The sequence below is a fragment of the Lepidochelys kempii genome, chromosome 20, assembly GCF_965140265.1.
Source record: "Lepidochelys kempii isolate rLepKem1 chromosome 20, rLepKem1.hap2, whole genome shotgun sequence".
NCBI lineage: Eukaryota > Metazoa > Chordata > Testudines > Cheloniidae > Lepidochelys > Lepidochelys kempii.
Window position 1 is genome coordinate 22,275,990 of NC_133275.1, and position 24,659 is coordinate 22,300,648.

Here is a 24,659-nt window from a genome sequence, read left to right on the forward strand (position 1 = left end):
CCAACCCCAGAACATGGTGGCATCAAAACATAACCGTTTATGCCACGACATCACTGCCATCCTATTGAGTCTCAATGCAGGGCATTAAGGATTTCACAGCTTGGCTAACTACCTCTGATTTAACATCCCAGGTTACATTGATGAAGGGTTCTTACAAGATGAAGATATTACCTCGAGGAGCCACTTTCCAGAAAGTTGGTTATGGCAAGTGGAACAGCTGGCCCAGCCACCAAACAAAGACGGGTAAGAGCTCTGTGGTTCTCACAGGACCAGATCCACAGCGGGTGTAAATCAGTAAATCTCTACTGACCTGGCCCATTGTTCCATGATATATTTTGCTCCCAAACCAAAGGCAGCGCATAAGTGGGTCCAACCGCTGCTGAAGTCCGTGTCTATAGCTGGTTAGGATCTCAGTGTCCGATCTCATTTAAGGATGGGTGGATTTGGGATTTAGACCCTTGGATTGAGACTGCCCCATGAGACCCAGCTTCTTCCTTCTGTAAATTAAACCTCTGTCCCCCTCTCCTTGTAGAATTTCGTCCAAGACCATGAACGTTTTCCTGAAGGATTCCATCACCACCTGGGAAGTGCTGGCTGTGAGCCTCTCCGAAACCAAAGGTGAGGGCAACGCCAGCTTGCTGAAGTGAGCCAATAGAAATCTGAATGGGGAAAAGGGGCTCCAGGCAGCAACAGACCTGGAAACATCACAGTGAGATGGAACAATCCAGGCGATAGCAAACGGGTTTCGATATTAAAGCGTAAACCCCATTGATCCTCACCTGAGGTCCTTTCCCACCGCAGGGATCTGTGTGGCTGACCCCTATGAGATCACAGTGATGAAGGACTTTTTCATCGATCTCCGGCTGCCCTACTCGGTCGTGAGGAATGAGCAGGTGGAGATCCGGGCTATTCTCTACAACTATCAGGGTGACAAAATCAAGGTAAACTCAAATCTAGCACCTAGGTATTGCATTGCTAGTTACACTTCAGACAGGCCATTAGATCCAGGAGTGCTCACCTCGAGATCTCCCCACCACACAGAAAACTGCAGCCCCAAGCTGCATGGGCAGTGGGTATAACAGGCCAGGAGAGGCTAAGCACAAAACACGATGTGGCCCACCCACGCTCCGCCCCGAGGCCCCGCTCTTCCCATTGGCCTTGCCCACACTGCTCCTCTTCCTACCTCTGGTCCGCCTCTTACCCCGAGGCCGCCCTGCCCCCCTCTCGTGCTGCTCCCCCACCTCCCCCGTGACCTCCCTGCCCGCCTCTCACTCCTCTCCGCCCCCTGCCCCAAGGCCCCCGCCCGCCTTTCGTGCCTCTTCACCCCCTCCCCCACCCGCCACTTGCACCTCTTCTCCTGAAGAGGCAGAGGCGAAGGTGGCAGGTGGTGGGTGGAGGAGGAAGCAGAGAGAGGCATGAGCAGTGGAGGGGGGGCCCTCGGGGGAGTGGGGCCTGGGACAGAGTGGGGGTGGAGCATGGGTGGAGCCCTCGGGGGGAGCAGGGGGCGGGGCCACTGTCCAGGGGCTGGTGGTCCCCACCACTTCTAGGGATCTTCCAGCACTCAGGCCCCCACCTTCCCCAAAGCCAGAGTCACGCATCGCCAGTGCCAAGCTGGTTCTGTCCTGAAAGAGACACATTAAAATGATCAGGTGAAACAGAGCCTATTCACGGTGTGTATTTACAGAAGGTCGTTCCCAAAATGAGGGCTGCTTGGTGGTCACAGTCTGACTAAACTGGGTTCGCGGTTTCACTTCTGAATGGGACATCTGTCTGCAATGTGGGCTTGAATGTCCTCTAGTGGTAGTTCTGAATATATGGCCGTGCTGGGTCAGACCAGTGGTCTTCCAACAGGTGATTCAGAGGGAATGAACAGAACAGGGCAATTATCGAGTGACCCCTTCCCCTGTCATCCAGTCCCGGCTTCTGGCTGTCAGAGTTTTAGGGACACCCAGAGCATGGGTTTGCACCTGACCATCTTGGGTAATTCCATAGATGGACCTGTCCTCCATAAACTTAGCTAATTCTTTTCTGAACCCAATTATACTTTTGGATTTTGCAATGTCCCCTGGCAAGGAGTTCCACAGGTTGACTGTACAGTGCTTGAAGAAATACTTTTCCTTACATTTGTTTTAAATCTGCTTCCTATTAACTATATTGGAGGACCCCTGGTTCCTGTGTTATGTGAAGGGGTAAATGACACTTCCCAATTCACTTTACTCACACCATTCATAATTTTATAAATCTCTATTATATCCTCCCTACGGTCATCTCTTTTCTAAGATTAACCATCCTAGTCTTAATTTCCCCTCATATGGAAGCTGTTCCATCCCTTTAATCATGTTTGTTTCCCCTCTCTGTAGTTTTTCCAATTCTAGTATATGTTTTTTCAGATGGGATGACCAGAACTGCAAGCAGTATTCAAGGTGTGGACATACCATGGATTTATATAGTGGCATTATATATTTGCTGTCTTCTTATCCATCTGATTCCTAATAGTTCCTCACATTCTGTTCACTTTTTTGACGGCTGCTGCACATTGGTCAGATATCTTCAGAGAACTCTCCACAATGACTCCAAGATCTCTATCTTGACTGGAAACAACTAATTTAGACCCATCATTTTATGCGTATAGTTAGCATTATGTTTTCCAATGTGCCTTACTTTGCAGTTATCAACATTAAATTCCATCTGCCATTTTCTTGCCCTGTCATACAGGTTTGCAAGATCCCTTAGTAACTCTTCGTAGTCTGCTTTGGACTTAACTATCTTGAGCAAACTTTGTCACCTCATTGTGTATCCCCTTTTGCAGATCATTTATGACTATGCTGAAGAGAACAATACAGATCCTTGGGGAACCCCGCTATTTACTTCCAGCTGTGAAAAACTGATTGTTTATTGCTACCCTTTGTTTCCTAACTTTTAACCAAATGGTGCATCCGATGAAGTAGGCTGTAGCCCAAGAAAGCTTATGCTCTAATAAATTTCTTAGTCTCTGAGGTGCCACAAGTACTCCTCGTTCTTTCTACGGATACAGACTAACATGGCTGCTACTCTGACACTTTTAACCAGTTACTGATCCAGGAGAGGACCTTTCCTCTTATCCCATGACTGCTTACTTTGTCCGAGAGCCTTTGGTTTGTGATCTTGTCAAAGCTCTTCTGAAAGTCCAAGTACACTATATCTTCTGGATCACCCGTGTCCACGTGCTTGCCGACATCCTCACCCCAGCCTCCTTATCGCAAAGCCACAGCCCCAGGTGACTTTCATTGGCCTTCTTCCTGTCCATCTCAGCTGTCAGCCTAAAGAATCAATAGGCAGAGATGAATAGGCAGAGCTTGCCCTGCTACTGTTTGTGCTGTCCCCGATCTGTGGGCAAATGTGGCACTTACGTGTCTAGGGGATGCCAGTCTGGATCCTTCGGCTTCATTGCACGTCAACCAGGGCTTTTTAGCCTATTTCTAGGACTTGTTCTTGGAGAGACGCTGCAAAATGCATTTGGCACCTGGCAGGATCGGACCCTCAGACCCCAGCCAGCAAAGCAGTCGTCTGTAACGGAGAGAACAGCTCCCCTCTGGTTACCATACTCCTCTGGGTAAAAGCTGCCCCCATGTTCTCTTCCCAGGTCCGGATGGAGCTGATACACAATCCAGCTTTCTGCAGCGCGTCCTCTTCCAAAGCGAAATACCGGCAGATCCTGGAAATTGAGCCCATGTCTTCCCGGGCGGTGCCACTCGTGATCGTCCCGCTGGAGCTAGGGTTGCACGACGTTGAGGTGAAAGCTGCTGTCTGGGACTCGTACGCGTCCGACGGTGTGAAGAAGAAGCTGAAGGTCGTGGTATGTACTGGGTCACAGGCCCATCCCGTCTGGTCACAGGATAAGCAGCCGGCGGCCTGGCTAGGTTGTCTTTGGAATCTGGGCTTTCCCTTACCTCAGAAGTTAGCACCTACGTCCTCGGCCCACTTCCTTCCCTCCACTGCGGTGACCACAGCAGCCTTGTTAATGGCCTAGTTGCTACAAGTAACTCTGCAAGGTGTCCCATGAGAGACCCGAGCTCAGCTGCTAAGCCCCCTAGCATCTTGCTCCTTGGACCAGCACCCTCAAGGCGGGCTCCATTTCTGCAGTAAAATTATGGGAGTAAAACGTTTTAAAGGTATTCACACACACTTCATGGGAAATGTTGCTGGTGTATCTCAAGGAATCATCTCATGAGCTCTCGTGGCACAGGAAGGATGGTCCAGTAGTTAAAGTATTGACCTAGGATGTAGGAGACTTGGGTTTGATTCCGTGCTGTGCCACAGACTCCCTGTGTGACCCTTGGCAAGTCACTTAGTCTCTCTGCTCTTCAATTATCTATCTGTAAAATGGGGATGTTAGAGCTGCCCTATGTCCCAGGGGGGGTTGTGGGGATAGATCCATGCAAGATCGTGAAGCACTCGGATACTACAGTGATGAGGGCCAAGACAGACCCTCCCAAACATCCTTAGTCTGGCCCTGTGAATAGTGGTCTGATATTGGAGGAAAAGAGTCAGTTATATTTGAGAGCGAGGTGGGACCAGAAGTGCCAGAACTGACTCTTCCAGCTTGCCCATGGAAAATCAGTGCCATTTGGCCTCTTAATGGGAGACTTCACTTGGGGATCAGGGGTCCTTCACTGAGAACTGCAACAACATGTAGCCGGGAGAACACCGATTCCTTACCCGCTTGGTTCTAGGGGACTAACTCGTTCCTGGTAGAGCTCTACTGAAGTCAGTAGATACACACTAGGGCGGCATTTGGGGCTGTGAATTGGGCTTTCCCCTTTTTCCTTCAAAGGTGCAGCCTGACCAGAAGGAAACATTCCTTTTGCACGCCACGAAACAGCTGTCTGCGGTGGGCGGGAGGCATGGGGAAGGAGGGGGAGGTGCTGATCCGCGAGGCCCGCCAGTGGGCAGCAAACGCTGGGGGGGTAGGAGGAGAGCTGATGGGGGGCTGCCATTTTTTTCCCTTGGGTGCTCCAGCCCCAGAGGACCCACAGAGTCGGTGCCTATGCTGTCACCCCTGTCCTGGAACGAACCCGGCTACAACAACACTGCAAATAACTTTTGTTACACTTTGATCATGTGTTCTTCTTCCCTCCTAGCCTGAAGGGATGAGAATAACACAAACTGTTATATCCACTGTGCTGGATCCAGCTGCAGCAGGTGAGTAACCACAGTAATTGGGTATCTGGCTGGTGAATCTTGCCCACGTACTCAGGGTTTAGCTGATCGCCATATTTGGGTCGGGAAGGAATTTTCCTCCAGGGCAGATTGGCAGAGGCCCTGGAGGTTTTTCACCTTCCTCTGTAGCATGGGGCACGGGTCACTTGCTGGAGGATTCTCTAATCCTTGAAGTCTTTAAACCATGATTTGAGGACTTCAATAACTCAGACATAGGTGAGAGATTTTTCGCAGGAGTGGGTGGGTGAGATTCTGTGGCCTGCGTGGCGCAGGAGGTCGGACTAGATGATCATAATGGTCCCTTCTGACCTTAGTATCTATGAATCTATTATTTGTCTTTATATAGCACCTTTCATTCTGCAAGAGCCCAGTGAGCACACAAGGTATAGATAAGTGAGGGTGTCTCATTTTTGGAGCCCTCGTTTGTTTCAAACGCTTTGCCCAATTTGCCTCAGACTCACCAGAAAAATTCTGCGCCTGCCATACGATCATGCCCGGGGATTTTCAAATGGATTGCTTCGGTTTTTGGTGAGATGTGAGGCTGCCAGTGTCAAGCTGTCAATGGAAGACTTGCCTCAGTTCCATGGAATACCCCACACTTGTTCAAAATTTGGGTGAAATATGGACATTTCTTTGGTCCCTCTGTCTGCCTCACACAGTCATGTAACACCACTGCATATATCCATCTGAGGTACTTACACATCCCGTAGTAATGGAGTGGGACAGGTTGGACCCCACTGTCCGGGGTGCCACCTGATGTGCTGGGGTCCCGCTGCGTCCGCCCATTCCACCAGCCTGGGCTTCGTCACCCTGGCCTTGCTGTGCCAGGCCTTCAAGCCTTCTCTGGCACAGACACAGGTAAGGCCGCACCCAGCGGCAGACACAGACTGAAATCAGCTCCGTGTGGAAAGATTCAGCTCGGGGATTTACCCAGCGCTCACATGCACGCCTTCTTTGGGGTGTAAACCCAAAATAATATTGTCTTGCGCTGTATAGAGAGATCTGCACAGCGCAAGCTCATAAAAATCGCCCTCTTCCTCAATGTGGAAGGAGATTCGCACAGCTTTCCGCCCCCCCCCCCCCCCCCCGATATGAATTGCACAAACTGGGTTTTGGAATAAACTAAAAACAATTTTATTAACTATAAAAGGCAAATTATAAGTGATTATAAGGGATAGCGAACAGAACACATTATCATAGAATGTGAGGGCTGGAAGGGACCTCAGGAGCAAATAAAACAAAACATTTTTTTAATTTTTAAACTGTTTTAATTACTGAGCAAATAAAACAAAACATACAAACTAATCTTAATATACTAAAGAATCAGGTTACGCATCGTAATTTCTCACCCTAAATGTTGTTTTAGGAAGGTTGCCGAGTTTCTGCAGCTCAGAGTTCCAGTTATGTTTCTTTACAGGCTAGACCCCAGTTCTCAGCCTGGACTCAGCCCTTGCTTAGTTCCTTTTCCTTCAGATGTTTTTAGCAATCTCCTTCTTGGACGGGAGGCAATGGAGAAAAATCTGATTGCCTTACTTCCCAGCCTTAAATTGAATATACATAAGGCAGGAATCTTTTGTTTCCCAGTCTGACCCCCTCTCCTCTTAATGGAAAAACACTGAAAGCCCAAGATAGGGGTCTAGTACCAGGTGAGCCGACCACTTGACCCTGCAGTGTCAAAGCAGCAACCCCAGGAGCTTCTCAGGAAGGCGGGAGATTAGTATCTTCCAAGTCTTATTGTTCTTCCCAATGGCCCACTGAGGCTGATTGGCTGCTGTCTGGTGGACGTTCCCCCAAATACACACACAGTTGTAACGGTTTCCTAACCTCAGATACAGAAATGATACATGCATACACATTGGATAAACACTTTCAGTGGATCATAACCTTTCCAGTGATACCTCACGTGACTGATATTGCATAAAACGTAGTTGTGCCATATTCATATCATAACAATATTTCTATGCAGAATATGGGGAGCCGTGTCACACTGAGCACCTCATGATCTTTAACGTACTTATCCTCACAACACACTTCTGAGATAGGGAAATGTTTTTATCCCCATTTTACAGCTGGGGAAACTGAGGCACCAAGCTATTAACTACTAGCCCAAAGGCATACAAGGAGTCTGCACCAGAGTAAGGAATGAGTCCAGGTTCTCAGTCCAAGGATAATGTCTTAACCAGTGGACTGATGTTCCTCTCAAAGGAGTCAGACACAAATCAAAGTGGTTTTTGGTCACACAGTGTTGAGTACAGTTGTAAGCAGTCAATAAAGGGTTTAAAATACTATTATGTTATAAGCAGGGTGCAGACATAAGCAGTATGTGTTGCAGATCTCAATAGAAGGTGATGTAGATGGTTATAAGCAACCTGTCGATCTGCTGGACTCTAACAATCTCTAACTATTGATTAGCCATTTATTAAAACATATATTAAGAAGTTGTCAATCCTTTTATAAACTATATATATAAACTTTTGAATATAAAGTGTGACACAGATTTTGCTATTGACTGATGCAAGAGGTAGCTCTCAAGGGTAGAAGAGGAGAACATTTTAGAAAATGTTGGAGTCCAAAACTAGAGATGATTCTCCATCACTGGAGGCAACAGAGGAAGAATAGAGGCCCAACCCCGGACTGGTGCCTCTGGGCACTACTGCGGTACAAATAATCATAATTAATAAGAAGGTGAAAAGTAGTGGAGAATCAGGCCACTAATAAAGTCTTTACTATCACTTTAAATCAGCCGAATTCATGCCTGTGATCGCACAGCTGGTTTGGCTTCTTAGGAAGTCAGCAGTATGAATCCTGGGACAATCAGTTTGGACTACAATGTCACCACCCCGCTCTCATCTTGGTACCTTCCTCCATCTCCCTCCACAGGGCGTCATTTCAGGCTCTGTATGAAGGCAGGGAGCCTGTGACCCAGGAGAAATAGCAGCAGCAAAGCCCATGGGACGCTCATTATTTTCACGGTGGGTTCTTTTCTCCTTTTCACAGGTGGGGAACAGGTAACGAAGGTGAAAGCTCCAGATATAAATGATATCGTTCCAAATACTGAACCAGAAACCAAAGTCACCATCAATGGTAAGTAAGAGCCTGTGATTGTGTAGTGCTTAGAAATCGGACTGAGTGAAACTCAGAAGTTCGTAAGACTGTTAGGCCAGAGGTCAACAAATGGACCGAATGTTACACAGTCTTACAAGTTTTTTTTCCTAATGAGCGAGTTTTTAATCGAGGAAGAAGTACAGTGGTGGTGGTCATTTTGTGAATTTTCTTTGCGGGAGCTGTGGAAAGCAGCAGGAGTGTTTGCTTTCATCTCTGTTGTTCCCTGGGAACTGAGACTTAGTGTTAGAGACCAAGATCCCGGAGAGAGGGGACTGACCTGCATGCTGTTTGCAACTCCCTCTGCTCCAGGACTGGTGTGCATAGTGTAAATGAAACAAGCTGCACTGAAAATATACCCAGACTCCACATCACTGACTTCTCTTCCAACCTGCAAGGTCCCAGCAGGGGTTTGGATCAACTGATCCAGTCTTAGGACCCAGTCCTACAGGGCAGTGGGTGCCCCAGACTTCAGGAGGCATTGAGGCACATTTCAGGTTCAGAGTGTAAGTCTACAGAACCCATTGAGGGATCACTTTCTCCCCATTCCTACAAGCTGCCACTCCCATGCTTGAATTCACACCAGGTTCTTCTCTTGGCCAGGAAACCCCGTGGCTCAGATTGTAGAAAACTCCATTGACGGGGCCAAGCTGGGGCATCTTATCGTGGTGCCTTCTGGCTGTGGGGAACAGAACATGATCCGTTTGACCCCAACGGTCATTTCCACCCACTTCTTGGACAGCACCCACCAGTGGGAGAAGATGGGGGTGGATCGCCGGGCTGTGGCCATCAACCTGATCAAGAGAGGTAAGAGGCTTTCCTGGGTGACAGCAGATCCTTCTCCAGACTCCTGTTCATTACTAGGGCTTGGTTATTCCTGCATATGGCTATTGGGTGGGGGCTAGGATCGCTAAAGGGAGTGGTGTCAACCTATAGAATACCCCTGGGGGAATTCTGTGCCAAAAATTAAAAATTCTGCACACAGTATTTTAAAATTCTGCAAAATTCTACATATTTTATTTGTCAAAATAACACAATATAATCACACCAGTTTCAATTATTCTGGTAGTTTATTTCAAAATACCCGTCAGCAAGTTTGTCTGTAACAATACAGACAACAAAAAAGATTCAGGAAATATTTTTTGACAAATAGATTCCTTACTAGGCATATTCCTTCAGAACTCTAAGTAATTCATTTAAACTACAATAGAGAAATGTATTTTCCACACCCCTCCGAAGCAGTGCAAAGGCTTGGGGGAGCCGGAGGTGAGTTGGAGCTGCGGGAGAGGGAAGTAATGGCTGGGAAGGAGCCTGGGTGGGAACTTGGAGGGTTGTTAGGTGTGGGTAGGAGAAGTATGGTATGTGGGTTTTTTTGGGTGGGGGGAGGGATTGTTAGGGAGCCTCCCCCATGCAGACCCTGGCTGACCCCTAGCCTCTCTCATTCAGTCAGGCACATCTGCCCCATCTCCATGTGTCCCTGTACCCCCAGTTCCCATGTGTCCCTGCTGAACCCATCTTTGACACACATCCCCAGCAGCCCCATGTGCCCCATGCTGTCTGTCCCCCCATATCCCGTGCCTCCTGACCTGGCCCCATGGGCAGAGCACTGTAAGGAACACAGCCTCTCTTCCCTCCACCTGGGAGCAGCTACCCTCTCTTCTGGGGCCGCTGCAGCCCTTGGTGGGTGAAAGGCTTAACTGCAGCACCTCTCTGGCTGAATGTATTTTCTGCAGGCAAAAAAAATTCTGCAAGGGACATGAATTCTGCCCGTGCGCAGTGGCCCAGAATTTCCCCAGGATTATAGTAGAACCATTTTCCCATATGCTTCCGGCTCAGATCTGTCTCACCTCAACAATTAAATTGTTATTTTCTGGACTGGTGAGTCTCAGCCCACTTCCTAGTGGGACAGATGTACATAGTTGATGGTTAGAATCAGTTCCATCTTGATAACAGCAAAAAACTTACTTTGGGACTGACGTTTGGGGGTCTTTGTGGGTTAAACTGATGGATCTCAGGTCAGTTCCTAGCAGGACACATGTCGGTGTTACCAAAATCCAATCTAGGGGCCCCAGAAGAAGTGCCAGAACCTGGTTAAAAGTGTGGGGGGCACCGGAACTGTGTCGCTGCCCCCTGCTCCTCCTCTTCCCCTTGGGGCCCCGCCTCCTGGCCAGGCCAGAAGCCAGAGCCAGGCAATGGTAAGAGCTGCCCAGGGAGCCCGAGCTGCTATGGGAAGCCCCGGATCCTCCACCTGGCCTGGGGAGAGGGCCAAGGTGCTCGAGAACAGCTGCTGGCCCATGTCCCCACCACCTGGGGCACACCACTACCAGTGGGATCCAGGGGCAGGGGCTCCAGTCTAGCCTCCCACCCCCTCCAGGGGCGGGTCCTCAGGTAAAAGAGGGGGGCCAGAGGCTAGCCTCCCCGAGCCGGTGGCTCCCCCATCTCCCATGGCACCACTCCTCCTGTCGCCTCTGGCCCGAGGCTTGCAGTTCGAGGGGGCAACGCCTCCCCTGTTCTCCCAAACTACGCCCATGACATCACTGCTCCACACCTGACTGAGGCTATTCCGCCTATGTTAAAACCTGGGCGGGCATGGCCCTCGCACTTTTAAAAGTTGGGGGGAGTTATGGCCTCCCTAGTTCTTCCCGCCCCCCCCCCAGTTCTGGCACCCCTGGTCCCACAGGGCATGGCAGGCCCATATGTTCTTTGTGTCCAGGGCCCCAACAAATCTTAATCCCCTTCTGCCAAAATCCTCGCTCATCTGACCCAGGACATCTTGCGGCAGTCTCTATAGAGCAGCCAAGACATGAATGTGTCATGGAGATTCCTCCTATCTGATATCTGTGCCATGCTCGGCTCACGGCTCTGTGTGCACTAGGACCAGAGTTTAGATGTGATGAGTGCATTAGCCTGAGCCAGCATGAAAGTGACTTGGATCCTGGTCTCTGGAGTGCTCAGTTTAGTTGCTTCAATGGGCTGGATTCCCAGTCCCACTGACTGCTGCTAACAAACACAGAATGGATGGCAAGCAGGTAGCTGAGGGTAGAGACTGTGCTTTGCAAAGAGGAGCGAGAGAAGGAGAAAGGGGAGAGGGATGACAGATGGGAGGGGTAAGGCGGGAGAGGTGCACAACACATTTCAAAGATCGATCTTTCTCCTTTTCAGGTTACACACAGCAACTGGCATATAAGAAACCGAACCACTCCTATGCAGCCTATTTAAGTTCACCCTCAAGCACATGGTAAAGACAGCTTTTCTATAGAGCTCTGCTGAGTCGTGTAGAGTTTCTCCTTTGTATACCATTCCTCTGGAAGACATGAGCCAGAGCAATCTATTCCCCTGGCTATACTGAAAGGGCAAAGTTAATGTGTAGAACTTGATCTTCGGAAAGGTACACCAGGGGATTAAAAACAGAGGGGACTTAATGGCATCAGAGATTGGTAATGGAACACAGTTCGTTGAATGGTCACTGACACTAGTGTGGCCTAGATCAGTAAAGGTCTGACACATGTTCATTAGAACCTGATGACTTGTGTGAAATGAATTTGGTGGGTTTTAGTCCAGTTCCCAGTGGGAAGGTGTCCACAGCGCACACAAATTCTATAATCACAGCTCTCCTAGTCATGATCCCATCACATTTCACGCTAAGCAAAGTAAGACTTGGATGGTGGAATGCCAGTGAAAGCCCAGTTACTGCAGGAAGTTCTGTGCCGTACACCCAAGGATTTCTAAGCATTCACATCTCTCTCGCTCGCTCGCTTATTTGTGGGCGCGGTAATCAAGTTACTGCAACTGATTTACTAGAATGATCCACACAAAATCTGTCCTGACACCAATTATTGATGAAGTTTTCATACACATTTAATTCATCCATCAGCACAGATGGTAACACTTTGGCTCAAACATCTGTGTCGAGGAGAATTTCAGGAAGGCAGGAGTGACCTTCTGACCTGATTGATTCTGCATGTTAACCCCTCAGGCTGACAGCGTATGTAGCAAAGGTCTTTTCCCTGGCTAGCAAGCTAGTGGCCATAGACTCTCAAGTTATCTGCGGGGCTGTGAAATGGCTGATCCTAGAAAAGCAGAAACCCGATGGCATCTTCCATGAAAATGCTCCTGTGATGTCCAAAAGTATGATGGTAAGTTTAACCTTAGTTCCCACAATACCCCAGACTGTCCCCATTCTATTCAGCCTAGCAGCTTGACACTTCCGAAATCAATAGTTTGCCTCACTAAGCCAGATCCCAAAGTCTTTACTCTTTTTCACTGGGTCCTTACCCAGGCAGAACCTCCGTTGAAGTCAATGGAAATTTTATCTGAAGCAGAAGTGAGTAAAAGCTGAGTAAATATTTGGTTTGGACCAGTGTCTGTGTAATTGCTCTGACGCAGTGGGGCACACACTCTGTTTCTAGTGGAAGCCCCAGCTGTGTCAGCCAAGGCTGTAGCAGACTTATCAACACCTATCTGTGGCCCAGCCACTACTAGAGAGGGACAGAGCATCCCCCTGAGTAATCATGGGTTATATTTGTAGCTACCTCTGGCATTTCTGACCCTGCTTAAATAGGGACATAACATACTTTTGGGGGAATTCTGTGCCAAAAAATTAAAAATTCTGCACACAATATTTTAAAATTCTGCATATTTTATTTGTCAAAATAACACAATATAATCATGCCACTTTAAATTATTTTGGTAATTTATTTCAAAATATCTGTCAGCAAGTATGTTTATAACAATATAGACCAAAAAAAGATTCTGGCAATTTTTTTTGACAAATAGATTCCTTTCTAGGCATATTAATACAGAACTTTGAGTAATTAATTTAAAGGACAATACAGAACTATATTCCCTGCATCTGTCAGAAGCAGTGCAAAGGCTTGGGGAAGTCAGAGGTAATGGAGGAGCTGGGGGAGAGGGAAGGAGCCTAGAGTGAACCTGGCTGGAGGGTTGTTGGGTATGGGTGGGAGAAGTATGGAACAAGTTTTTGGGGGGGCAGGATTGCTAAAGAGTTGGGGAGCCTCCCCCATGCAGACCCTGGCTGACCCCAAGCCCTCTCCCATTCAGTCAGGCACATCTGCCCCTGTCCCCACACCCCCCATCCCCATGGGTCTCTGCAGCCTCCTCCCCCATCCCCATGTGTCCCTGCAGCTCCCTTCCCCTATCCCCAGGCTCAACACTGTCAGCCCACTAGCTCCTGATCCCATGCCCCAGTCTGTCCCCCACTAGCCATTCTGAACCCCAGCCTGTGGACCCCCCAGCAGCCCTGTGTGCCCCACTCTGTCCTAACCTGGGTCCACAGGCAGGGTGCTGTGATTAACTTCTACTCCTGGAGGAATTCTGCACCATTGGGCACGCACAGAATTTTTCTCCCCACAGAAAATACATTCTGCCCCAGAAGCGCTGCAGTTCTGCCTTTTGCCCGCCAGAGGCTGCTGCGGCACCCAACCAACCAACTGCACTCCTGCTGCTGGCTGTTCTGGTGCCCTAGCGACCTTTGGTGAGCAAAAGGCAGAACTGCAGCGCTTCTGGGGCGGAAATGTATTTTCCGCCGGAAAAAAAAAATTCTGCAGGATACATTAATTCTGCGCATCTGCAGTGGCACAGAATTCCCCCAGGAGTACTAACATTTGCCACTGCCATGGAGAGAGCGGCCGACATGGGGCTGTCTGCATCCCTGCAAGCTGGGCCGTGGAGGATGTAGGAAGCAGATGGACAAATAAACAGAGGATGTGTACGGGGATGGATGGGTAGTGTTTACGTGGGGATAGGTAGATAGGCCATTTCTGGTTGGTACCAGTGCACCATGACACGGCTATAATTGGTGCCCGGGTATGGTAGCGATGAGGGTGTTAAAAATGCAGAGATAAATCTCATAAGTCGATTCGGTAGAGTAGAGAGGTAGATAGATAACATCATTAATTCTGTCCTTGAGGTTTGTTCTTTGTTTCCCCCTTAGGGAGGGTACCAGGGTGCTGAGCCTGAGGCATCTCTGACGGCTTTTGTTCTTGTCGCATTGCTGGAGTCCAAAGACATTTGTAACGCTCAGGTCTCGGTGAGTAAGTCTATCATGTATCTTCACGTATTCGCATTATTTTCCTTTCCAGATGTGGTGCGTGAACACGTGATGGAGAAAATTTGGCCTAAAGTAATGAATGGAGTTGCCAGATTTGAGTTCACGCGTCAAACTTTGCTGTGGGGCCAGATTCCACATCCTCCAGAGAGCTCAGCACAATCCTCCAGGAACTTAGATTTATATTGTAATAAAGGCAAATCCCTGCTCCAAAGATTTTTACAATCTAAATAAACAGGACAGAGCAAGGACATATTATTATCCCCCTTTTACTGATGGGGGAAAGAGGCATGAAGAGACAACTGGGGTCTAAATTAGCCATTGGGGTCTAAATTAGCTGTTTTACCACTCAAGAAAAAGATCTTGGAGTCATTGTGGAGAGTTCTCTGAAATCATCCACTCAATGTGCAGTGGTGGTCAAGAAGCTAACAGAAGACAGAAAATATCATATTGCCTCAATATAAATCCATGGTACGCCCACACCTTGAATACTGCACGCCGGTGTCGTTGCCCCATCTCAAAAAAGATATATTGGAATTGGAAAAGGTTCAGAAAAGGGCAACAAAGATGTTTAGGGGTATAGAAGGCTTCCGTATAAGGAGAGATTAATAAGACTGGGACTTTTCAGCTTGGAAAACAGGCGACTAAGTGGGGATATGATAGAGGTCTATAAAATCATGAATGGTATAGAGAAAGTAACTAAGGAAGTGTTATTTACTCCTTCTCGTACTACAAGAACAAGGGGCCACCAAATGAAATTAATAGGTAGCAGGTTTAAAACAAACACAAAGTATTTTTTCACGCAATGCACTGTCAACCTCTGGAACTCCTTGCCAGAGGGTGTTGTGAAGGTTGTGTGCTGGGAGAATGAAATTCACACCCAATACAATTCCATGAATTGGTTTTTTTTTAAATATAAAAGTTAATAGAATTTCAGCCTGATCTGTGGGCTTGGTTTCTTGATGTGTTTGGGTTTTTTTGTTTTTTTGTTTTTTTGACCGCCCAGAGTCTGAAGAACAGCATTAACAAAGCTGGGGAATACTTGGCCAGAAGGTATCCATCTCTGAGAAGACCTTACACGGTGGCTCTCACGTCCTATGCCTTAGCCCTGATGGGGGAACTGGACAGCGAGAAAGTGCTTATGAGCACTTCAACAGGTAGATTATTGGCGGGTTCTCAGTACCAGAAAGATGTGGCCAAGTTGGGAGGGAGCTCACAGGAGGGAGGGGGAAAGTGATCAAAGGCTAGCGAGATCTACAACAGCTGAGAGTTTGGTGTGGTTTTGTTTAACAGTGAGTATTGGTTAGTTGGCCTGATATTATTCTAATCCGTATTACAGTGACACCCAACCCAGATCAGGGCCCCCTTTTGCTAGGCACATGGCAAGAGACAGCCCCTATCCCACACTGCTTACAGTCTAGTTCAAAGGCATCTAATCAAATTCATTAGGCCCAATGAGAGTGGGTTGTTTACTTCTTTCAGGCCCCTTTGAAAATCATAGTTTATGTAGACAAGGCAGACTGATGGGGAAACTAAGACCCAGAGAGAATGTCTACGCTGCTGTAGAAGACCTGCAGCTGGCCTGGGTCAGCTGATTTGGGCTTGCAAGGCTTGGGCAATGGAGCTATAAAACTGCAGCATGGTCACTCAGGCTTGGGCTCTGAGACCCTGCTGGGACTTCCCAGAGTGGGAGCTTCAGCTCAAGCTCAAATGTATACTGCAATTTTATAGTCCCGCAGCCTGATCCCCATGAGCTCAAGTTAGCTGGCCCGGGCCAGCTGCAGCTGTGCCATGCGTCTTTTATCGCAGTATACATGTGCCCTATGCAACTTGCACAAAATAGCTTGTTGCTGGGAACTGAGCCCAGATCCAAGTCCTAAGCCAGCTTCTTAACTGCAAGAGCAGTCGTCCTTTCTGTAGCACTTAGATATTTTCTGTGGGAATATCGATGTAGCTATGGATTTGAGTCACACTGACCCGTCTTCACATGGGTATGGTTCAAGAGGTGGTATTTTCCATTTGGAGCTGCTCAGAATGTGCCGTTCTGTGTCCTGGTGAAGATTATTCTAGTTCTCGTTCTTTTATGGAGTTTAGAGGGAAATCGCTGGGAAGACATGAACACCCACACCTTCAGCATTGAGGCCACCTCATACGCTTTGCTGGCCTTGCTGCACATGAAGAAGTACGAATTGGTCAGACCCATAGTCAGATGGCTGACAGAGCAGAAATTCTATGAAGGGGGGTATGGATCTACCCAAGTGAGTATAATCTTTGGCAGACATAACCATATGTTTTGTGGGAAGGTCTCCCAATAGAAGGAATGGAAACCCCATCACTTGATCCACTGAGAGGGAGACTCCACCATAGGGCACAATCATGTGTTAGTCCAGGAGGTCGACATGATAACCTAATATAAATCCATAGTTTCCAAGGTCAGAAGGGACTGCTGTGAGCATCCGTTCTGACCTCATGTATAACACAAGCCATAGAGCTTCCCCGGGTGTAATTCCTTTTTGAACTCGAGCAGAGCTTACAGAAGAACATTCAATCTTGATTTTAAAAATTGCCCATGGTGGAGAATCCATCATGACTCTTCGTACAAATTGTCCCCACGGTTCATGATCCTCGCTGTTGCACATACTTCATGTGTAACTTTTTAGGTGTATAAATTGCCACTCATTTGTTATGCCCCATACAGTTGAAACATGGCTCCTGTTAATCCTAGAATTATAAAAATATAGGGCAGAATGGGCCCTTGCTAGGTCATCTAGTCCAGTGACTCTCAACCTTTCCAGACTACTGTACCCCTTTCAGGAGTCTGATTTGTCTTGTGTAACCCCAAGTTACACCTCACTTTAAAACTACTTGCCTACAAAATCAGACATAAAAATACAAATGTCACAGACATTATCACTGAAAAATTGCTGACTTTCTCATTTTTACCATATAATTATGAAATAAATCGATTGGAATATAAATATTGTACTTACATTCCCGTGTATCGTATATAGAGCAGTGTAAACAGGTCATTGTATGAAATTTTAGTTTGTCCTGACTTCGCTAGTGCTTTTTATGTCGCCTGTGGTAAAACTAGGCAAATATCCAGATGGGTTGATGTAACCCCTGAAAGACTGCTGTGTACCCCCAGGGTAACGTATACCCCTGGTTGAGAACCACTGATCTAGTCCGGTCCCCTGCACTGAGGTAGGACGGAGTATTACCTAGATCATCCATGACAGGTATTTGGCTCACCTGTTCTTAAGAAACACCAATGACAGAGTTTCCACAACCTCCCTAGGTAATTTGTTCCGGTACTTAACTATCCTTACAGTTAAAAAGTTTTCCTAATGTCTAACCTAAACATAAGGCCTATAGTGGCTTATAGCAGATGGATAACCGTTTCCCCATGAGCCTCTGCTACTGGGCTGGCTCATGTCTGTGTTAATGACTATATGTTAATCACCGAACAAAAATATATCTCCTACTATCCTGTGTAACATCTAACGCTGAGAGTTAACTGTTGTTGTATTTTCAGTTCCTGTTCATTAAACAGTCAGGGTTGGGTTCTGATCTCATTCACGGGCCACTGGGGTAATTCGGGAGCCAAAGGGATGCAGGCCCTTGGTTCATGGCAATAGGACAATAAGGTGTAACCCTCTTGTCTTTTTCCTGGTCTTCCAGGCTATCATCATGGTGTTCCAGGCTCTTGCGCAGTACCAGATAGACATCCCGCTACACCAGGAGCTGGATTTGGATGTTTCTGTTCTCCTGCCTGGCCGTGCTAATCCCCTCATGTACAGGATTGAGTATGAGACTGCTATGGTGCTCAGAACGGTGGAGGTACTGTTTTTTCCTGCTGCCACAGATCCTACTGAGGGCCCCTTCCTGGCCATGCGCTAGGACGGCTGTGAGGGAAATCCAAGCGTCTGTGCTCTGGATCCCCAGGGTGCTTCCTGGATCCCTGGATCCCCAGGGTGCCCAATCTCAGGGTCCTTAGGCACCACAGACACTGACCTTTTTCTTTTTCCCAGTCGGTGCTCCCCCGCCCCTCGCTCCATTTACATTTGCTCCAGTGAGAGTAATTATTTCTGAAAAGTGGAACAGCTCGAATTGGAGAGCTTGAGAAAGCCCTTATGAGAATGTCCCATAGCCCAGTGGCTAGGACACCCGTGTGCAATATGGGAGACCCCAGTGCAAAACCCTTCTCCACAGGCAGAGGGGAATTGAACAAGGGTCTTTGATATCCCAGGTGAGTCCCTGACCACTGAGCTAAAAGTCGCAAGCAGAGCACTACCTTTTCCTGCTGCCCTTCTGTGAATCTACCCCTTAACAAAGGCTTCTTTCCACCCAAAATGGATTTTTTTTTTATTTGCCAACAATTTTTGTAATTTTCAGATTTGTTTCGGGTTGAACCTAATGGTTTTTTGCCAATTTTTTTGGACCTGCCAGCAAACCGAGAGATCAGTTATTCACCCAGTTCCATAGTTACTTGCCCAGCTCTAGGCATTACCATCAGATGGTTGTTTACTGTCCTGCATGAGATGAGTTGGGAGGTCTCCACTCATTGATGGCGAATCCCCATCGCTCTCGTTGACAGGCTCAGCAGAGAAACTAATGGCTGAAGGAGTGAATGAGAGTGAACTCCCTTCTGTAATAAGACTTAGCATTTATATACTGCTTTATAAGAACAAATGTAAGCCCATTAAGGGGACCGTAGGTGTGTATGAATCTGCAACTGTTTGGCATAGAGAACATCAGAAATCTTGCAAGCTATCAGTCTGGCACGTTTCATCAGCACTGGCCTATTTAAAATTAAGAAATTTAAGAGTCACCCAATCTGACTGCGGATTCTTTACAGACTAGGCTGAATAAAGACTTTGTTGTGAGAGCAAGAGGCACCGGGCAAGGAACCTTGACCGTGGTAACTGTTTACAATGCAAAGATACCAGAGGATACATCTCAGTGTAAGAACTTTGACTTGAGGGTGTCTGTCAGGGAAGCCCAGAATGGTAAGTTACCTTCTGACTGGTTAAATTAAGTTTGCTGTCGCTACCCAAACACCTACACAAGTAGTTAACTTTACACACGAGAAGTCCCATTGAAGTCAAATGAGCGTAAAATCAAAGATGTGCATAAATGTTTCCCGAATTGTGGCCTAACTTAAGACCAGGAGAACAGGATGCACAGAGTGAAAGGACCAGAAGAGAAATATTAGTATTAGAGCAGGACCTAAAGGCTTCAACCAAGATCAAGGACATATTGTGCCAGGCGCTGTACATACAAATGGTAAGAGACAGTCCCTGCCCCAAAGAGCTTCCAGTCTAACCAGCCAAAGGGAGGAGTCTTATTCCCTTTACACAGGGGGAACAGAGCATTTCAGTTACTTTCCCATGGAGTTTGGATCAAAACCAGGAGCTGTGTTAACCCCCAGACCAGTGTAGAGTTGGGTGGGGCATAAAGTAATAGTGAGGTCAAGGCGGGTAGGGTAGCAAATGCAGCAATGTTTCCTAGTGGACAGAGCACTGTCCTGGTACTCAGGACATCCAGGTTCTGTTCCCTTTTTGCCACTGGCCTGCTGGGTGACCTTGGACAGCTTACTTCGCCTTCCTGTATCTCAGTCTCCCCAGCTGTAAAATGGGGATAATGAAAATGGAAAATACCATAGCGCTAGGTATTATGATTACGTCTTTTTTCTTTTGCTAATATTACTGTTATCGCTCGGCACTACGTGTTCCGACGTAGGGTCAGTCCAGCTGTGGGACAGCATGCTGGCATCATGCCGCCTCTGACCAGCAGGGTTAGAACATTTCGTCTTCCCACAATACCATATGGATGAAAAGTCGGGCATGGGACTCTGGGATCTGCTCCCTCTAAACGGGAGATGAGTCTGAACCAAGAAGTTGAGAACTGGGTCCACACTTCTCCCAGGGGTTGGGTGCTCAGATCTAGGGCTCGGTTCGGCTTGCTATAGATATAAGGGTCGAAAGTTTGGGAGCGCTCATGTTGCCTCGTAGGTCGAGTCATCACACTTGTCAGTGGGCTCGGCCTTACAGCCATCGGCTCTGAAAATGTGACCTGTTGCTTCTTTAGCTAATAACTTGGCTGACTCTTTCGCTAATGACTGGGCTGCTGTTCTTGATTTGAGCCCCTAGGGGGAGACATGAGCACACACACTTAGGCTATGTCAGCGGTTCTGAAACTTTTGTACCGGCCGACCCCTTTCCCATAGCAAGCCTCTGAGTGCGACCCCCCCTTATAAAGTAAAAACATGTTTTTATATATTTAACACCATTATAAATGCTGGATGCAAAGCAAGGTTTGGGGTGGAGGCTGGCAGCTCGCGACTCCCCATGTAATAAAATTGTGACAACCCCCCCCCCCGCCCCGAGGGGTCCCGACCCCCAGTTTGAGACCCCCTGGGCTATGTGCCCACTACAGGTTAGGGGTGCTCACATACCCACGCTAGCATGAGTATAAATAGTGATGTCGCTGCCGGGCCATGGATAAGCAACCGAGGCACGGCTAGCCCCACTGAGTACTGATTGCAGCCCCACCACTATTTATACCCTTGATGAGAGCGAGCATGAGTATGCGTACATGAGCGGGGGAATCACACTCCTAGCGCGTAGTGTCGATGTAGCCTATGCCAGAGCCAGGATTTTGTCTTGGCCTCTGGGAGAGATCAGGGCCAGCCAGGAGTTTTGGATCAAGTTCTGAACTTTCCAAAGTACGGGGGAGTTCAGATCCGAGCTTCTGATTCAGGCCTCTCTCCTCTGATAACACACAACCACATTTTTGTGGGAGTGGCTTTTCACAATTGCCAAACTCATGCATTTAAAACCCATTAGTCGTGTCCCCAAAAAACAATGACATCCGCTTAAAATCGTGAGATTTTTAAAATAATACATTTGGGGTTTGTTTTCTTTGCCTTCTGGTTTCTGAGTCTTTCAGTTGCTCCCACTTCACATTTTAAGCTTTTCTCCACAACCTCAAGGTCTAGAAATGGATTTTTATGCTAAGTGAAAGCTGAGATTCTCATGCCATCTTTTGTTTCCAGGAGCTGGGGCTTAAAGAAACACATCAAAAATCGTAAGACTTACCACAAGAGTTTTCAATGCTACTTTTTAGCTTGTGTGTCAGGTATCCTTCAGAGTGGCTGGTTCCTTTGGGATTTTTTTTCACCCCAGTTCTAGGATCTATTTGATTAAAGTGCTGAGTTTCCAAGTTTGGGGGCTTTTTACAAAACAAAAATGAAACTTACACCAAAAAATATTTTTTCCTCTTTTTGAAACATTTCTAGCTAAGAGGCCGGAAGGAGCCCTGCGTTCAGTCTTCATCAGAATCTGCACCAGGTGAGAACACTGACCTTTAATGATAATGTTGAAGTTGAAGCTAGACAAATTCAAATTTACAAATAAGGTGTAAATTTTTAACAGCTAGGATAACTAACCATTGGAACGCTTGACCAAGCAGTGTGGCAGATTCTCCATCACAGCTAATTTTTAAATCAAAACTGGGGGGTATTCTGGAAGATGCGTGCTAGCTCAAACAGGAATTATTCTGGGGCAGTTCTGTGGCCCGTGTTATACAGGGGGTCAGAACAGACGATCACAATGATTCCTTCTGGCCTTAGAATCTATGAATATTGTTACACAGGACACACTTCCATAGAATAAGGATCAGTATTACTGAATCACTATTATGAGCCCCAGCTGTTATCTAGCCCTTGTCATTAGGAGATCTCAAAGTGCTTTATAAAGGAAAACAGTATCATTACCCTGATTTTACAGGTGGGGAAACTGAGGCACAGAGCAGTGCTGTGACTTGCCTAACCTCACTCATGAGGTTTGGGGCAGAGCTGGGAATAGAAGCTAGGTCTCCTGAGTTCCAGTCCAGTGCTCTATGCACTAGACCGCACAGCTGGGTTTGTTGCTGGTCTACATGGAAGGATCCTGGCCCAGCATGCACTGGTCTTGTATAAATCCTGCAATGACTTCCTCAAGGAAAGTCTTTGGTTGTCATGCTTTAAATTCCCGGTCAGGAATAGAGAAGGGGCTAGGCCCTGCTGTGATGAGAGCCATATAAATACCTCATGTAAGTATCCAAAAAGGTACCTCACTGTCCCTCTAATCTTGTCTTTAAACTCTCCTTTGCTCTGATGCCCACTCAAAAAAATTGACAAGAGTTAGGCAGCGGGTGAGCTGAGGCCAGGGCCCATCATGCTGGCCAATATTGTCTCATTGTTTTCTTGGGCTTTCCCATCGGTCGGTCTCCACCTGTTATATCTGGTCTTGTCCTTGAACTGTAAGATCTTTGGGGCAGGGAACATCTTTTGGGTCTATGTTTTTACAGTGCCCAGCACAATGACTGGGGTCCTAGGCTCTACAATAATTAATAAGATCAATAATACCTAGAGAGCGAGAGGCAGATAAATAGACTTTATAGCTAATTCCCAGCATTGTCATGCAACCGTTCTGGCTAGAAACTTCCAAGCAACTAGTTCACCCTTTTATTCCAGGCATTTCAACAAATGAGATCTTTCGTTTCTTGTGGAATTTCTGTCCAAATGGCCAGTTCCGCAAGCAAAGTAGAACATTTTTTTTCCAGAGCCTGTGGATTTGCAGCCATGACATATTTGAAACAGACGCATTTCCCACTCAAATAGGGAAGGCAGGCCCGCATTGGAGTGTAAAAATACTATATGTTGCTTTGTTTTCTTTCCCATGCAAATCGACTTGGTTTTTTTTTTTAATTTTGAAAATTTGAATCAAATTGCAAAGAATATTTGGTTTTGAGGTTTTTAATTTTTCACTGTCCCTCATTGCAACTGGAGCATCTAAGCAAGAAAAAGGACCCAGATCTACAGAAGTATTTAAGTGGCCGAATAATGGAGATAGGTGCCTCGTGGGGAGTTAAGTGTCTCACTCTCATTGACTTTCAGTGGGAGTTAGGCACCTAACCTGCTGATCTGCTTTGGTAAAACTCTTTAGGTTAGTTTTACTCGTCGTAAATCTGGCCCTAAATGCCTCAGACAGATGGGCTTTACCGCTTAATACCATACTGTGTTGGTGGGAGCTTCAGAAATGTATGGATACTGTGGGGAGAGATAGAGGGGTGTATGTGGGGAGAGAGAGAGAGATAGATGGGTGTATATGGGGATGGATGGTCACAGGCTATAGATTTTCCTAGAGGACAGCAGAAGAAATATTAAGAACTGGCAAGTCAATTTCAAAATGGGTTTCTCAGTGTTAAATTTTGGTGCAAGGGCATTTGCTTTTCCCCACTAGGTACCTCGGAGTGGTTGATGCCACAATGTCGATCCTCGATGTCTCCATGCTCACGGGCTTCTCGCCAGATTTGGATGATCTGACCAGAGTACGTTGGCATCATCCAAGCTATTCAGTAGAACAGGAAGGCCCAGGCTAAGCAGAGCTTAAAGCTCCAGCTGGGGGAGGTTCTTCCCACTGTCTGAGACATGGAAGCTACACGAGTCGGTTAGCAGCTGGATGGCTCAAGGCATTGGGACATGGAGCCTTTCAGTTGTAGGACGGCAGGTCTCCTCTGATCAGCAATGGAAACTCGTTACCATCAGGCAGTATTGTGTTGTATGTGAAATCGGCCCCCATGCATACAGAAATCATGATCGTCCGTGAGGACTGTACCTGGGACCTTTAGCCTGACCCTCTTGCACTTGACCTAAAGCAATAACCCTTTCAGCTCGAAGTAGGGTCGGGCATTATGCAGGCCTGCCACTAGAGGGACATATGATCTCATCCATATTATATGGCTTAGTAGTAGGGCTTGACTCATTTTGGTGCGGCTTCAGGATTTTGCGTCCCTGCCTTACCGTGATGCTTCTTGCTTTTCCTTCATTGTGTTTAGCTTTCCAGAGGGGTTGACAGATACATTTCCAAGTATGAAATTGACCGCTCTCCTTCGGACAGAAGCACCCTCATCATCTACCTGGACAAGGTAAGACTTTACAAGGGCGTTCTCTGATCTTGTGTTAAATTCAGGAACTACTGCTGCAGGCTCCTGCTTTAGCCAAATTGCACTCCTGGGTGTCCCCAGAGACGCCCAGGTATAACTGATGGCAGAATCGCCCGCAGGATAAATTGTGCACAGGTCCTGTGGTCTTTAATGGGAGATGCACCAGCTAACACCAACAGCTGAATCTGATCCCCCGTGTATCACCCTTTCTCCTTCAACCTTTCTCTCTTTCATGCCTTTTTGTCTCCTCTGCCATTTCTTCCTTTCCAAAGACCTAAGCATTCCTTTTCTGTTCTTTCCC

General features: G+C 47.3%; 1 protein-coding gene across 1 annotated transcript in view; it reads left to right on the plus strand.

Annotated features, from left to right (window-relative positions):
- LOC140900623 (venom factor-like) overlaps positions 1 to 24,659 on the plus strand; it is a 52,230-nt gene that overhangs the window by 20,782 nt on the left and 6,789 nt on the right. Inside the window, exons 18-34 of the mRNA XM_073318131.1 lie at positions 132 to 243; positions 533 to 618; positions 802 to 941; positions 3,623 to 3,835; positions 5,121 to 5,181; positions 8,197 to 8,283; positions 8,905 to 9,108; positions 11,464 to 11,539; positions 12,278 to 12,437; positions 14,255 to 14,350; positions 15,375 to 15,525; positions 16,463 to 16,626; positions 18,050 to 18,208; positions 19,227 to 19,377; positions 21,669 to 21,720; positions 23,656 to 23,743; positions 24,251 to 24,340. Coding sequence (XP_073174232.1) covers positions 132 to 243; positions 533 to 618; positions 802 to 941; positions 3,623 to 3,835; positions 5,121 to 5,181; positions 8,197 to 8,283; positions 8,905 to 9,108; positions 11,464 to 11,539; positions 12,278 to 12,437; positions 14,255 to 14,350; positions 15,375 to 15,525; positions 16,463 to 16,626; positions 18,050 to 18,208; positions 19,227 to 19,377; positions 21,669 to 21,720; positions 23,656 to 23,743; positions 24,251 to 24,340 — 2,090 coding nt within the window. The remainder of the gene's footprint in view (positions 1 to 131; positions 244 to 532; positions 619 to 801; positions 942 to 3,622; positions 3,836 to 5,120; positions 5,182 to 8,196; positions 8,284 to 8,904; positions 9,109 to 11,463; positions 11,540 to 12,277; positions 12,438 to 14,254; positions 14,351 to 15,374; positions 15,526 to 16,462; positions 16,627 to 18,049; positions 18,209 to 19,226; positions 19,378 to 21,668; positions 21,721 to 23,655; positions 23,744 to 24,250; positions 24,341 to 24,659) is intronic.